The 12,730-nt window shown below is 32.9% G+C and overlaps 2 protein-coding genes across 4 annotated transcripts; both read left to right on the forward strand.

The window, feature by feature from the left end:
- The first annotated feature begins 899 nt into the window (after positions 1–899).
- Positions 900–5,947, forward strand: LOC133290403 (small GTPase LIP1-like). 3 transcript variants are annotated; one of them, XM_061488486.1, is made up of 8 exons: positions 900–954; positions 1,322–1,473; positions 2,831–2,922; positions 3,016–3,157; positions 3,825–4,129; positions 4,888–4,941; positions 5,022–5,149; positions 5,558–5,947. In XM_061488486.1, exons 2-8 carry the CDS (start codon positions 1,380–1,382, stop codon positions 5,751–5,753), a joined length of 1,011 nt encoding a protein of 336 aa, XP_061344470.1. In that variant the 5' UTR covers positions 900–954; positions 1,322–1,379; the 3' UTR covers positions 5,754–5,947. The 3 variants fall into 3 exon arrangements, with proteins under 3 accessions (XP_061344470.1, XP_061344463.1, XP_061344474.1); XM_061488479.1 differs by lacking the exon at positions 900–954 and having other exon boundaries at positions 964–1,473; XM_061488490.1 differs by lacking the exon at positions 900–954 and having other exon boundaries at positions 964–1,473; positions 3,016–3,127.
- Positions 5,948–7,006: 1,059 nt separating this feature from the next.
- LOC133289930 (uncharacterized) lies at positions 7,007–7,540 on the forward strand. Its single transcript, XM_061487968.1, has 2 exons — positions 7,007–7,254; positions 7,342–7,540. Exons 1-2 carry the CDS (start codon positions 7,007–7,009, stop codon positions 7,538–7,540), a joined length of 447 nt encoding a protein of 148 aa, XP_061343952.1.
- The last annotated feature ends 5,190 nt before the right edge of the window (positions 7,541–12,730 follow it).

Genomic DNA, 12,730 nt, shown 5'->3' on the forward strand with positions numbered 1-12,730 from the left:
TGGCCCCCACAGCATATGAAACTCATTCAAAGTTCAAGCTGCTATCATTGTCCACATTCACAATAGACGAAAGAACCAACATCTATTTAAAAAAAAAAAAAAAAAAAAACTAACATCTACATAATTTGGGTCTAAAGTTGTGCTCGAGAGGGCCGTACCTTAAATATTTATTTTGGGCCTTACCTTAGCCTCATTACATATGGGTTTGATGGGACACGACTAAATTAATCAGTTACTTAGGCTTTTTCTTTTTTTGTGTGGTTAAATACTTACGTTTCATTGTATATGAAACATCAAGTTAATCTTTTTTCATTTAGTTTAAATATTTATATGTTCCTATAAATTTAATTTAATCTCTTAATATATTTTGGAGCATCGATTTAATTTCAAAATTAATGCTTATCTTTATATCATAAAAAAATTACTGACTATCTGAATTTAAATATTAATTCTAAATTTTACATGCCAAATGTCACATCATAAAGTGACAGATGTCATTATTTCCTGTAATTTTTTTAATTGATGAGGTAAAGTAATCTGCTTGACTTTCTTTTTTTAAAAGAAAAATCAGGACTATTCTTTTATTCTTTAATGGTTGGATTCTAAGTGCGTGTGCAAATTTTATTTATTTATTTATTTAATAAGAATAAAATATAACTTATGTCACATAATTATTTTATATCATACACTCATAAATTCTTGTACCAATTTTTTATTTTTTAAAAAATTATGAGTTTCATAACTTTATTTTACCTACATAAAGTATTTATATATTATGTGAGATAAGATTAATAATTGAGAAGGGCTTTATCAAAAATTAAATAAACAAGAGATGAAATGAAGTTTTATTTGATTTTTGATACATTCATTTCACGTGCTCTTTGATCGCGTGGTTTACACGAATGAGTAGCGAGATCTCATCATTCCCTCAAGTTTGTGGTAGCATCTTTCCAGGTACCTTCGCTCTGATCCAAATCCAAACTCCGAACCATTTTGCATATTGTTCTGTTCAACTCTTTCTTACCCTTTTGAAAGCCAAATCCCAATCAATCTTCATCTGAATCGTTTTTTTATTTAGTTACTTGTCAACTTTCTTAAACTCTAAGCAGGGAAGACCCTCATCTGGGTCTACCAATTTCAGATCCGTAGGCGAAGTGGTTGGTTTGATTTTCTGGGTGTTTTTTTTCTTTCTTTCAAAGATGTGTAACAATGGGATGTCAATTTCTTCCTCTGATATTGGCTTAATTCTCACATGACATGGATTCCGGAACAAAATTCGGATTACCCATTTTGAAAAATTGGTGCTTGAATCCATTTGAAGGAACTTGATCACTGCAATTGAGTTTGCATTTGGAGTTTGGTTTCTTCGTTAAGAGGAAATGATGTTCTGGAGGGACCGTGAGAGAGATAACAAAGAGCAGAACGGTGGGGTGCTATGCGGCCAGGTCAGAGTACTCGTTGTTGGTGACTCAGGTGCATGATTCTTAGGGCCCCCTTTACTGTTGTTGTTCTTAGTGACTTAGTGTTAACCTTTCCCAATTGATGTGTTTTAATTTTTTTTATTATGATTTGCCAGTGGCAATAGGAAATTCTCTGATTGTTCTTTGTTGTTGTGGACAAAAGTCAAGTTGATTGAAATTTTGTAACAGTGCTGCTGAAAACCTTAGATCAGGGGACTGAGAAAAGTAATGGGGCCCACATGAGTTATTTTACTAACATTAGCTGCAATATGGTGTGATATGCACAAGGTTATAGAAATTCAATTTGGAAGGGTTTAGAATCTTTAGATGCATAAATAGATTCTAGGGAATCTATTTGTTTTAAAAGGATCAACATCTTATAATGAGAGTAACAACTTGGAAGATGATGGAAGTTGCAGAGAAACCCTATGTGCTTTGACATTCAGCTGATGAAAGTAAGTCTTGAAGTAATGTGATAATTTCTTTGGGCATACTTTTGAACCTATGTGTTTGACCTTTCTAAGTTATTATGAACCAAGTGTTACAGGATAATAGGCCAACTTCAAAAAATGGATGATCTTTGACTCCACAAAAGTTTGGATTTATTAAGATTGAAAATTTCTACTCTGAATTGGTTTGAATTTTATAGTTCAAAATTAGTATTTTTTTTACTATCATCCCAAGGACATACTCAGTTCTAGTGATTGAGTGCAGCAAATGACTGGATGGTTTTATGTGAAATCAAATCCTGGGATGAAATGAAATACTATTTGACTGAAATAGTGAAGCTCAGGAACTGAGCAACATGGGTGGCATGAATGGACAACATTTGGTGTAAATGATGAGCTACCTTATTTTTTACAGGCTATACCTGCAGTGAGCCTTAAGTAATGACTATTTATATAAATCAACAGTGGGGGAAAAAAAAATCAAAATCTAGTGTTGCTTAGCTTAGTACTGCAGTGCTGAGGTTGGAAATAGTTCTTACTTATAATTCCACTTTTACAGTAGGGTTAAGTTGCCATATATTATTTTCATGGGGGGAATATGCATTGGAAAATGATCTCGCATATGGTGTCTTTCTGAAGCTCTTAGGAAAAATTATGATTTGTATTTATTGTTATTACTGCATCAAGTACATCAAATCTCTTTTGTTAGTCTTTAGGCATAATTGGTGCTACTTCCCGAGTCTATAAACTTCATACCCTTGGATGTACATCAGTTAACTTTAGGTATATGATGAAGAAAATAATTTGATTTTTCTGAGCATGTGATTAATTGCCCCCGGCCCCCTTCTTTATGATTCCCTATGTAACCATTTTTCAGAGATATCTTAGGTTCAGATATGTCAAATTTTCTCATTATTGCAGGTGTTGGGAAGACTTCTTTAGTTCACCTGATTGTTAAAGGTTCTTGTGTGGCTCGCCCTTCTCAGACAATTGGATGTACCGTAGATGTGAAGGTAAATACTCCACATTTGATGGTTACACAAGAAAATGTACATGGTTTCTGTAGTTCAAAGTCTTCACCGAATGTCCTCTCTTTCTTTTTCCAGCACACTACTTATGGAAATTCTGGAAGCTCTTCAAGTAGCCTTAAAGGTGATTCTGAGAGAGATTTCTTTGTCGAACTGTGGGATGTCTCAGGACATGAACGATACAAAGATTGTCGGTCTCTCTTTTACTCACAGATTAATGGTGAGTAACAAAGCTCCTATTGTATTAGTTTTGTAAAATGTATAATTGTTTACATTTGCAAGAATCAAAACTGCTCCCAAATTAAACCCCAACTAGCAAGGTTAGGGATGAAAGAAATCCTTGTACATAGCCTAACCTTGCATATTTGAAAGAGACTGTTTCAGGATTCGAACTTGTAGTCACAAAGGAGCAGCTTTATCACTATTCCAGGCTCACTCTTTTTACATTTGTAAGAAGTAGTTGTGTATATTCGATCTAATAATTAGGAAGTCTACAAAACAAAGAATCAAGATTTGTGACCAAGGAAAAGAGATAGAAGATGGTTTCTAATGTTTAAGGTCTCTATGTATATCCTTGGTTTCTCTTTTTCAAGTCTTGCATACTGAAAATAAATTAACTTTGTTATTGAACCTTCAGCCTTGATCTTTTTAATCTGCAATAATAATTGATTTGAAATTGGCTGTCTAAATATCATTTATTTGCATAATACCCTAATCACTGCCATCTTATATAATTGCGTTAATCTCTTAATAGCATTTGGGTATTCTGAAACTTTTTACAATTAAAATTAGTTTTCTAATTAATGATGCCTTAACAGTAAGTGCAATTTTTAAAGTTAGCTGTCTGATTTGTAAACTTTGATTTCTTGTTTGAACTTCGTTTGCAGGTGTAGTTTTTGTTCATGATCTTTCACAGAGAAGAACGAAGTCTAGCTTGCAGAAGTGGGCAGCTGAGATTGCTGCAACTGGGACATTTTCAGCTCCTTTGGGATCTGGTGGCCCTGGTGGCCTTCCTGTTCCATATATTGTTATCGGTAACAAAGCAGATATTGCTGCAAAAGAGGGTACAAGAGGAAGCAGTGGGAATCTTGTTGATGTTGCACGCCAGTGGGTCGAGAAGCAGGGTTTGCTTCCATCCAGTGAGGAGCTTCCGCTGACTGAGAGTTTTCCTAGCAGTGGAGGCCTTACTGCAGTATGTGTCTTGACTAAAATCTTTTGTGTCCGTTTTACTTAATAGTTTGCTTTGTTCCCCTTTGTTATGCTTGGGATTGTATGCTACCCCCATGAAAATTAGTATGTTGTATTCAGGTAGATTTGAATAAATTAGATGTTAGTGCTAATTACTAGGGAATTTCAACTGCTAGCCAGTATACTGGCAATTTGAAATTTTTGTTGTGCTTGTTTTTTAATGCTTGAGAAATACATATTAAACATGTTTCACAAAAATAATTTCCACCTATTTTATTTTTATGACCATACAACTGTATATGAAATGGTATTTTAGCTGATGGAATGGGGTGGAATCTAATGAGAACCATACAGAAAAGCTTCTCCTCCTTGCGTCTTTCCAAAATTGAAAACAAGTTAATATTGTAAATTTCTAATTTTCCCTGTCACCTTGTGTATTTCTTTAAAGTTTTGAATATTATGGATGACTTGTGTATTTCTTGTCAATGCATATTTTTTTGAGCCACATATTATGAATAATGTATTTAGCTCAGCCATTGCCCGCTGTGCTTAGCTTTAGAAAATATTTAATTGTAGATGCTACACTGTCTGGGAGTCTTGATTTCCCTTTTAATCATTCAAAATCTAAAATAACATATGTGCCTATGAAGTAACAGATCATATCTGATGCAGAGATCTGCCTGTTTTTGCATTCTGTTAAATAGTTGCTATCCAATTCATTCTTCTTATATTAGTTGCGATTTTTATGTTGGATATCTGCAGGCCGCAAAAGAAGCAAGATATGACAAGGAGGCTGTGATGAAATTTTTCCGCATGGTCAGTATGGTCTTCAATCTCTTTATCTTTTATTAATGTATGGGGTCATCATCTTAGTTTTCTGGTACCTCTCCTTTTAGTTGATCAGGAGAAGATATTTCTCAGATGAAATACCTGCACCAAGCCCATGGTCCATTCCTTCAGTTCAAAGACCTGCTCAGCGTATAGATGAAAATTTTATTGAAGATGAACAGTCTTATAACACGAGGTATTTTCTGCTTGTCTTTTAAATCATTTTGGTGCTGGCATGTTGCAGTGCTTTAATCATCACCACCGTACTTACCATCAAGAATGTCCTTGGCTGGGATATGCTTTCTTGATCTTATTTTTCAGCTTTGGAAAGACTCATGCATAGATGCAATATTGGATTTGGCTGTGTCTTGTTATATAGATGGAGATTGGAAAAATCCCAGATCATTGTATAAAATCGTAGTTGTAGAACTATGCTCCAAATCCTAGGTATCTTGGTGATGGAATAATTATAAATTAGTATTAGTATTAACTTTTAACATAGAGTGCACGCTTATTCATTATCAATTCATCATAATGTGTTTTCTTTCTTTCTTTTTTAAGCTTGTTTTGTGCCACTCCTTACAAAGTTTGTTATTGATTGCAGTCTAAGCAGTGATCCTTACAAGTATAACACGCTTCCTCCTCTTCCAGCTCAACGCAATCTAACTCCACCGCCCACACTTTATCCTCAACAGCCAGTTTCAGTCTCTCAAAGCTATAGCTTCCCTAGATTTTCTCTGTCTGGCTCCTCAGAAATCAGTACTGCATCGAGAACAAAGCGCTCAGATATTAATGTCTGAAGATCTTTGTATTGGGTAATTAGTCATTGCTAGGTTAATACTCTGATGTATTCTTGCATGGAACAAAGTTATATGTTTGTTTAAAATTCTTTGTTCCGCTTGTAACTTGTCTCCATTGATTCATTCATTTGTTAGAGGCTTTCTCAGTGTAAGGAGGAGCTACTTGTTCAAAGTTTGGGAAGAATTTAAATGATACGTGGTCCATTCTTTTATATCATACCTTTCTTTTCCTGCTATTGTAAAAGTCAACAGTGCTGTACGTAACACACTCTGAATAAGATGGATTTTTCCAAGTTTTAAACTGGCCTTAGAAACAGCTTTAGTTGACAGATGCTTATACCCAAAATAAAGGAATCATGAATAATGCCATTGGATTGTTCGTTTCCAGGGAAAAATAAAATGTGAGGTAACTTAAATCTTATGAGGAAGATGTTCAAGAAGCATTTTGGAATTAGAATATATGAATTATTTTTTCGCCCTACAGAAAGATAATTTCATTATGAAGGATTAACAAAGAATGTTTACACTGACCTACGACTTTACAGTACAAAAAAAATTGTTTGAATATCAACCAAAACCAATTGTATAAGCACATATTATTGCATGATTATACTCACAACGTTATGTTAAAAATGGTTAGTTGAGAAACCCCAACACTCGTACTCCTTTTTTTCAGCAGTAAAACTTAAGAGGGAAATATTACTCTCAATGTTACATGAGAGTAGTTCTCTCATGTTATAGAGAGAATTCAAGTGAGACTCATCATTAAAAAGTAAAAAAAAAAAAAATGGTGCAATTTTCGAAGTGAGAGAATATGAGATAACTTTCTCATGTAAAATGAGAGTAGTATTACTTAAAAATGCAGAACTGGGTTGTTTTTGTTTTTTAAAAATGTAATGCACATTGAATAAAGTTAGTTTTAAAAGCCATGTTTTGTTTTTGATATTCCGGTCTAATTTTTTTAATTTTTACTTTTATTTTATTTTTGGGGGTGGTCTACTCTGAAAAAATCATCTAAATTTTTTATTTTGTTGATTACTTGCATCTTTTTCTCTTTTATTATTTTTCTTTATTTTCGGACAAAAAATTATATAGTTTGAAATATTCAAGTATGGACCACTACATGCAAGATACGAGCCCCACGTAGGCTGAACGTGTTCAAAGTAGAGAATCCAAAAACTACAAACTACCTTGGATGCCAAATACATTGGCATTCCTCTTGCGTAACCTCGAAGAATTTGTTAGTTATTAGCATGGATAAATTCAGCAGAACCACCCTTTTGTTTCTTCTTTTCTGTGTCCTTATCATTCTTCAATTCCAGCCTGCAACACTTGACGAAGGTGGCCAAAATGTTGCTCAAGAACACCCAGAAAAACCACTTCTTTCCAAGCTACTGATGGATACCGTTTCTCTACTCAGAAAGTCCCACAAAAGTTCCTGGGAGAAAATCAAAACTGTCATTCATGATCTGCAGATGCAATTCTCCCCACCAAATTTGGAGTAAGTTTTATTTGATTTTTCTATCTTTTATGTTTCCACATGAATAGTAATGTAGGTAAACGCTATGTGTTTTTTTCTCAGTTTCAGGGGTGGGGGAGAGGCAGGACATGATGGTGCCAAAGGAACAATGAAAGAAGCAGTTGGGGAGAGTTTCCACAGAAGCAAAGAGACAGTTGAGGAATCTGCTAAATCAGCCGCAAAAGTGGTCGGAGAAGCCTTTCATAAGACAACAGAAAAGATGAAGGACAGTACTGACACTGAGAAAGAGTCTGAAGCAGAGCTTTGATCAAAATCTTTTTCTTCTTCTTCTTTTGGGTAATTTTAATCAAAATTGTAATGCTTTTGTTGGTGGAGGAGATAGCAATCTCTGCATGAAACAATTTATTTATGGGAAACTTCTCCTATCTTTTATTGTTCCAATTTCAGCTAAATGCTTGGAAGAATGGAAAAAAGTTAGGCAAAAATGCAAAGCATTTCAAATACTGAAATTTATTTCATTTTCATCAATGGTATTTAAATATGTTTATTAAAATCATTATATGAAAACACAAAGATATATATCATAATTTAATAAATTATAAACTTCATAATATAGATGTTGAAATTTTATCGTGAAATTGTAAAGGGAAAGTTCATTGCATTGAAGTTCATTGCTTTATGAACCATGGAGATTGGAAGAAAAAGATATTAACGGCGCTAAGCATTGAAGAAAGAGAAATTTATGGTATTAAGGAAGGGTATGAATGTTTTTTTATCATATGGAAATTGTTGATTAAAAAAACTTATGGGTATTTTTTATTTTAAAGCAAATCTTAGGCGTATTATTACAGTTTTCCCTAGATAATCAACAAATATTTAATTGCTTTAAGAAAAAGATACAAAGTTAAGGATAGGTATTTCATGAAGCAAAATTCCTTCCACTATTTGCATTATAATTTATGTGAGGTAAAAAAACTCAGTGTAGCATAAGAAGGCAAGGGCCCATTCGGTGGTGACAATGGTTTGACCAAATTTACACAATTCTTTCATTCGGTGTTTGTCTGAATTTATAATCTCATTTAACATAGTCATTTCGGGCAGCAAGGTTGATATGAATTGTAATGCTCTTTTTTCATCCTCTGCTTTCAACGGAAAACTAGTCTCTTAACTTGGAACTATTATAAACATCAAATGATCCAAATAGTTAGTCTGATGATAAACAATATATACAAATACTGAGAAGCTCACTCAATTTGCTAGTTCTCCTTCTATCCCTCTCTACATGGTAAATTAGTCTAATGAAAGAGCTCCTATGATGTTGTGGACCTTTTTACTCATTTCAATCTCTTTGCATTTTTCACACCTTTAGCCTTTTGATTTGCTGCCTGAAAGGCCTTCATCTTTTGTTTCTTCCGTGCTTCTTTCTCAGCCTGTTATCCAAAAATGAACTAGGATTTATAAGCTATCCTTTAAGTTCTCCAAAAGAATAAACGGCAATCGTGTCACCATTACAAATGGACTTGTTTAACTAACAGAGAGTTTACCTAGGACATCTTAGATTTTGCTTTCACTTTTGGAGCTTTCTCCTCAAGATCTGCCTCACGTTTAAGCTCTCTATCTCTAGCATCAAGATTCTTCTCTAAATAATACTACAATTTTTTAGATTCGAAGTTTAGAAACCAGTAATAAGCCAAGCAATACTTGATTATGCTGCATTCATTATATGCACAACCGATTAAGATTTACTGAGTAATAATATAAGAATGGGGCTAATTCCAATTATATGCATCACCTGTCAAAATAACTTTTAAGCTCATCAATGAAATGAGACATAATTAGAAATGAGACATAATTAGAAATGATACAAAAATTAAAACAGATTATAATTTATATTATTTATTTGAAGATGGATTTTCTTATCAAATTTATATAATCATAAAAGTAATAAAAAATGACATAATTTTAAAATTTATAAGATTTATTTTCCCACGAATTAATTGTGACCACAAATTGCATAATAAATATGACAATAATAATTTTAAAAAAATCCGAATAAAGATAGGATTAGGGGAGATTATGGTTTTGAGGTGTACGCTTGCTGGCAAGATTACCGAATGCAAGTGAGACCGATAGGTCCTCTCTTTTTAACCACGTGTCAGTTTTAGATCACCTTCTCAAGGAGATTATTTAGAGTGAGGCGGGACCACCATTTTTCAGGTGGTCCCTTAGGACGCGTTTGGTTCAAGATTTCTGATCAGATACCTATGCGTCAGTGAGTGGCATTATAAGAAAACAATGTTTGGTTTAGACTTTTTAAAAATTTACCGAGCAAACTGAGTTTCCCATCTTTTGTCAGTTCTTTGAAAAAACTTATCAAAAACCCATAGAAGAAATGCCATTCTCCATGTGGTATTGTGGAGAAAACCAGCTAAATGGATAAAAGAAAATAAGTAAGTGACAAAAATATCCTTTTATCTTAACCTCAGACACAGAGAGAGATGTCATACGCAAATGGCACACAATAGAGCATGATAGAGATGAATTTGATTGTGTCTTCTGCAACAAAAAATGGCGTACAATCTCTGCTTCTTCTCCTTGCTGAGTTCTCCGTCAAGCATCAAAAATGAAGACTCCAAAAGGTCCTGCAAACTACAACCAATCAAACCATGACCACTTCATCAAAACTTTTCAATCATTCACCACATTCATTGAAACACTTGAGTCTCAAAAAAAATGAGCTTCAATAGTACCACCACCATCCTCTACCTTTCTCTTTTCATCTTGCTCTTTCACCTCACCACACAAATCAAAGCTTACGAACCAGAGGATCGTTTCACCATCAATTGTGGAACCACAGGCACAGTCTCCGACGGTGATAAAACATGGACAAGGGACACAGACTTGGCTGTGTCACTGTGGGTGGGTGGGTGGGTGTTTTAATTTTTGATGATTTGGCTTTCGTGCGGCTGAAATGGGTGCATAAAAATCGGAGCTTGAAGTTGTTGGAAATAATATCCTTTAACAATGCAAAATCCAATTTGTTTTATATGAGTTTAAGTTACTTGGGGTTACAAATGTAATTTTATACCATTTTCCCATCAATATTTTAACTCAAACAACACATAGATTTTATGATATTTATCAAAAAAATTCCAACCAAACAACTTTTTTTACTACATCTTCCTACCAAACTCACTTTCCAACCATTTTTCTATCAATTACATTTTCCTAGTATTCAAAAAATTTCTCCTCAACCAAACGCCCCCTTAGTGTAAATAAGAGGGTAAAATCGAAAAAGAGGAAAAATAACAGGGATAAAAAAAGAAAGAAAAAATTAATAATGTGAGAGGGAGTACCAAAAGATTCAGTGGTCCTGAACCATATTAAATATTTCCCTTCTCAAGGGAAATTTCTACAATACTATTGTCTTACCCACTTTTCGATACATCTTTTCAATAAAAATTAAACACATATATTGATTGATGACATGAAAAAGAAAAAATAATTTATTAAAGACAAGTGTTTAATTTTCACTAACAGTAGTATATACTAATGCTGTATTAAAGATGAGCTCCTTCTCAAGAAACTAAACTTTGGTGCAGATGTATTTAAATGAGTACAACTGTTTTTTTATGTTTGAAAAAAAATTCACAACTTTTGAAGAAAAAAAAAATCCCTCATGTTAATTTTTTTTTTCCTTTTAAAATAAAGATATATATGACGCACCAAAATTTTGTTTTTTTGTATCCACATCTGATTTCCACATGCGACCGAGAAATTACATCAATTATTTTTGGTCTGAATGAATACCCGCAAAGAAAACTTTATTTGGGACCAATTTTCATTTTTTTTTTTTTTTTTTTTTTTTTTTTTTTTTTTTTGTCTTTGAAGTCCAACTGACCAAGTAAGCAAACTTGGCTCTTTGCCAAGCTCTAAAAGGTGCAGGAGCAGTTTACCTAACATACAAGTTTAAAGTCGTCCAGAAGCCCGGAGTCACAAATTAAGCCCCATAAACATACATAAGAAATTCAACTGGAGAACCCACATTTGGTCAATAAGCTTAAAAAGGCTAGCGCTGGCCACTAATATTTCTTCAAGAAATAATAATATCATTAGCGAGTAATAAATTTTATATTTTATATATACATAAAAATTTATAAAACTCATGTGGGATCCATACAAGATCATCTGAAGAGAAGAAATAAAAAAAAAATATAACTCCATATAATTATTTATTAGGACATGAGAAATATTAATTTCTTAAATACATTTGTTATTTACCCTTATTTGAGGAGTGAAAATGTTCAACCGCTCTAAAAAAAAAAAAATCTGATTTGTACTTTAGCTCAATTCATTAACGTGGGGTAAGGGAATCTCTAATGAATCTCTCGTATATTGATGTGGTTGTCGGTCTTACCTCATCCATATAATTTCAGTATTTGTGATATCTTCGGCTTCTCACCATGAGTTTTTCCTGATGTTATTAACTTCTACTGTTCTGCAACATTTTTCTTTGTATGGGAGAATTATATGAACCCGAGTTAACATTCACAAGTTTTGCCTCACAAAAGGGATTCCAATATAGAAGTTTTTTCATTTATTTATTAACTCAACGTATTAAGACAGACTACTCAATCCATTGTTGTCATGGACATTAACTTAAGGTCGATTGCTGTAGTGAACCTTTGTGTGCGTGTTTTTAATGTAATGGGATCACAATTGTTGACACGACACGGATTTAAAAATTGGTTAAAATTTTCGAAATGAACACAAATCAATTTATTTACATGTTACAATACGAATAACTTATTAATCTCAAAATATGTTGTTTATATATTATGCGGGTTAACATGATACAATAAGATATTAATAATTTATATATTAAATATTGCTTTCATCAATGTCACATTGATATGACACAACATAACATTATACAAATAATATATAAAAATATTAACACAGATCAATTTTGTGCTAGTAGGTTGACTCACAATACGACAAGATTTTTTTTTGGGATATGATCCGTTTACAAACTTTTTTTGCAATTACACTAAATAAGACCGGTCGTACACTGTATGATTAATGTAGAACCGATCCTACTTAATGTAGTTTGTAAGAGTTTATAAACAAAAAAAAGTTTGTAAAATATCCTGCCATTTTTTTATCAGTTTTTGTCAACATATAACAGTAAGAATTTAAAAATAAGTCAACAGTAACTCCAATTTTTCATGTTGTGTTTATGTGTATCAATGGATCACGTTAAAAATTATTACCGCTAATTGACACGAGAAAGAAATTCTCAAACCTTGTTGAATTTAAAAATTATATCCAAATGAATTAAACAATTGATTAATAGTGCAATGTTCTAAAAATTTAGCTTAAATTTTCATTTGATTAAAAACACATGTAATTATCTAAATCATTAATATTCGTTAAGAATTTTAAGTTTAGATATCAACACCATTTTCAAAGATTTAGATTTGGGTTAGTAGCTCGA

Source organism: Gastrolobium bilobum, unplaced genomic scaffold, assembly GCF_033153095.1.
Source record: "Gastrolobium bilobum isolate Gb01-03AN ecotype WA unplaced genomic scaffold, APGP_CSIRO_Gbil_v1 utg4377, whole genome shotgun sequence".
In the NCBI taxonomy this organism is placed as follows: domain Eukaryota; kingdom Viridiplantae; phylum Streptophyta; class Magnoliopsida; order Fabales; family Fabaceae; genus Gastrolobium; species Gastrolobium bilobum.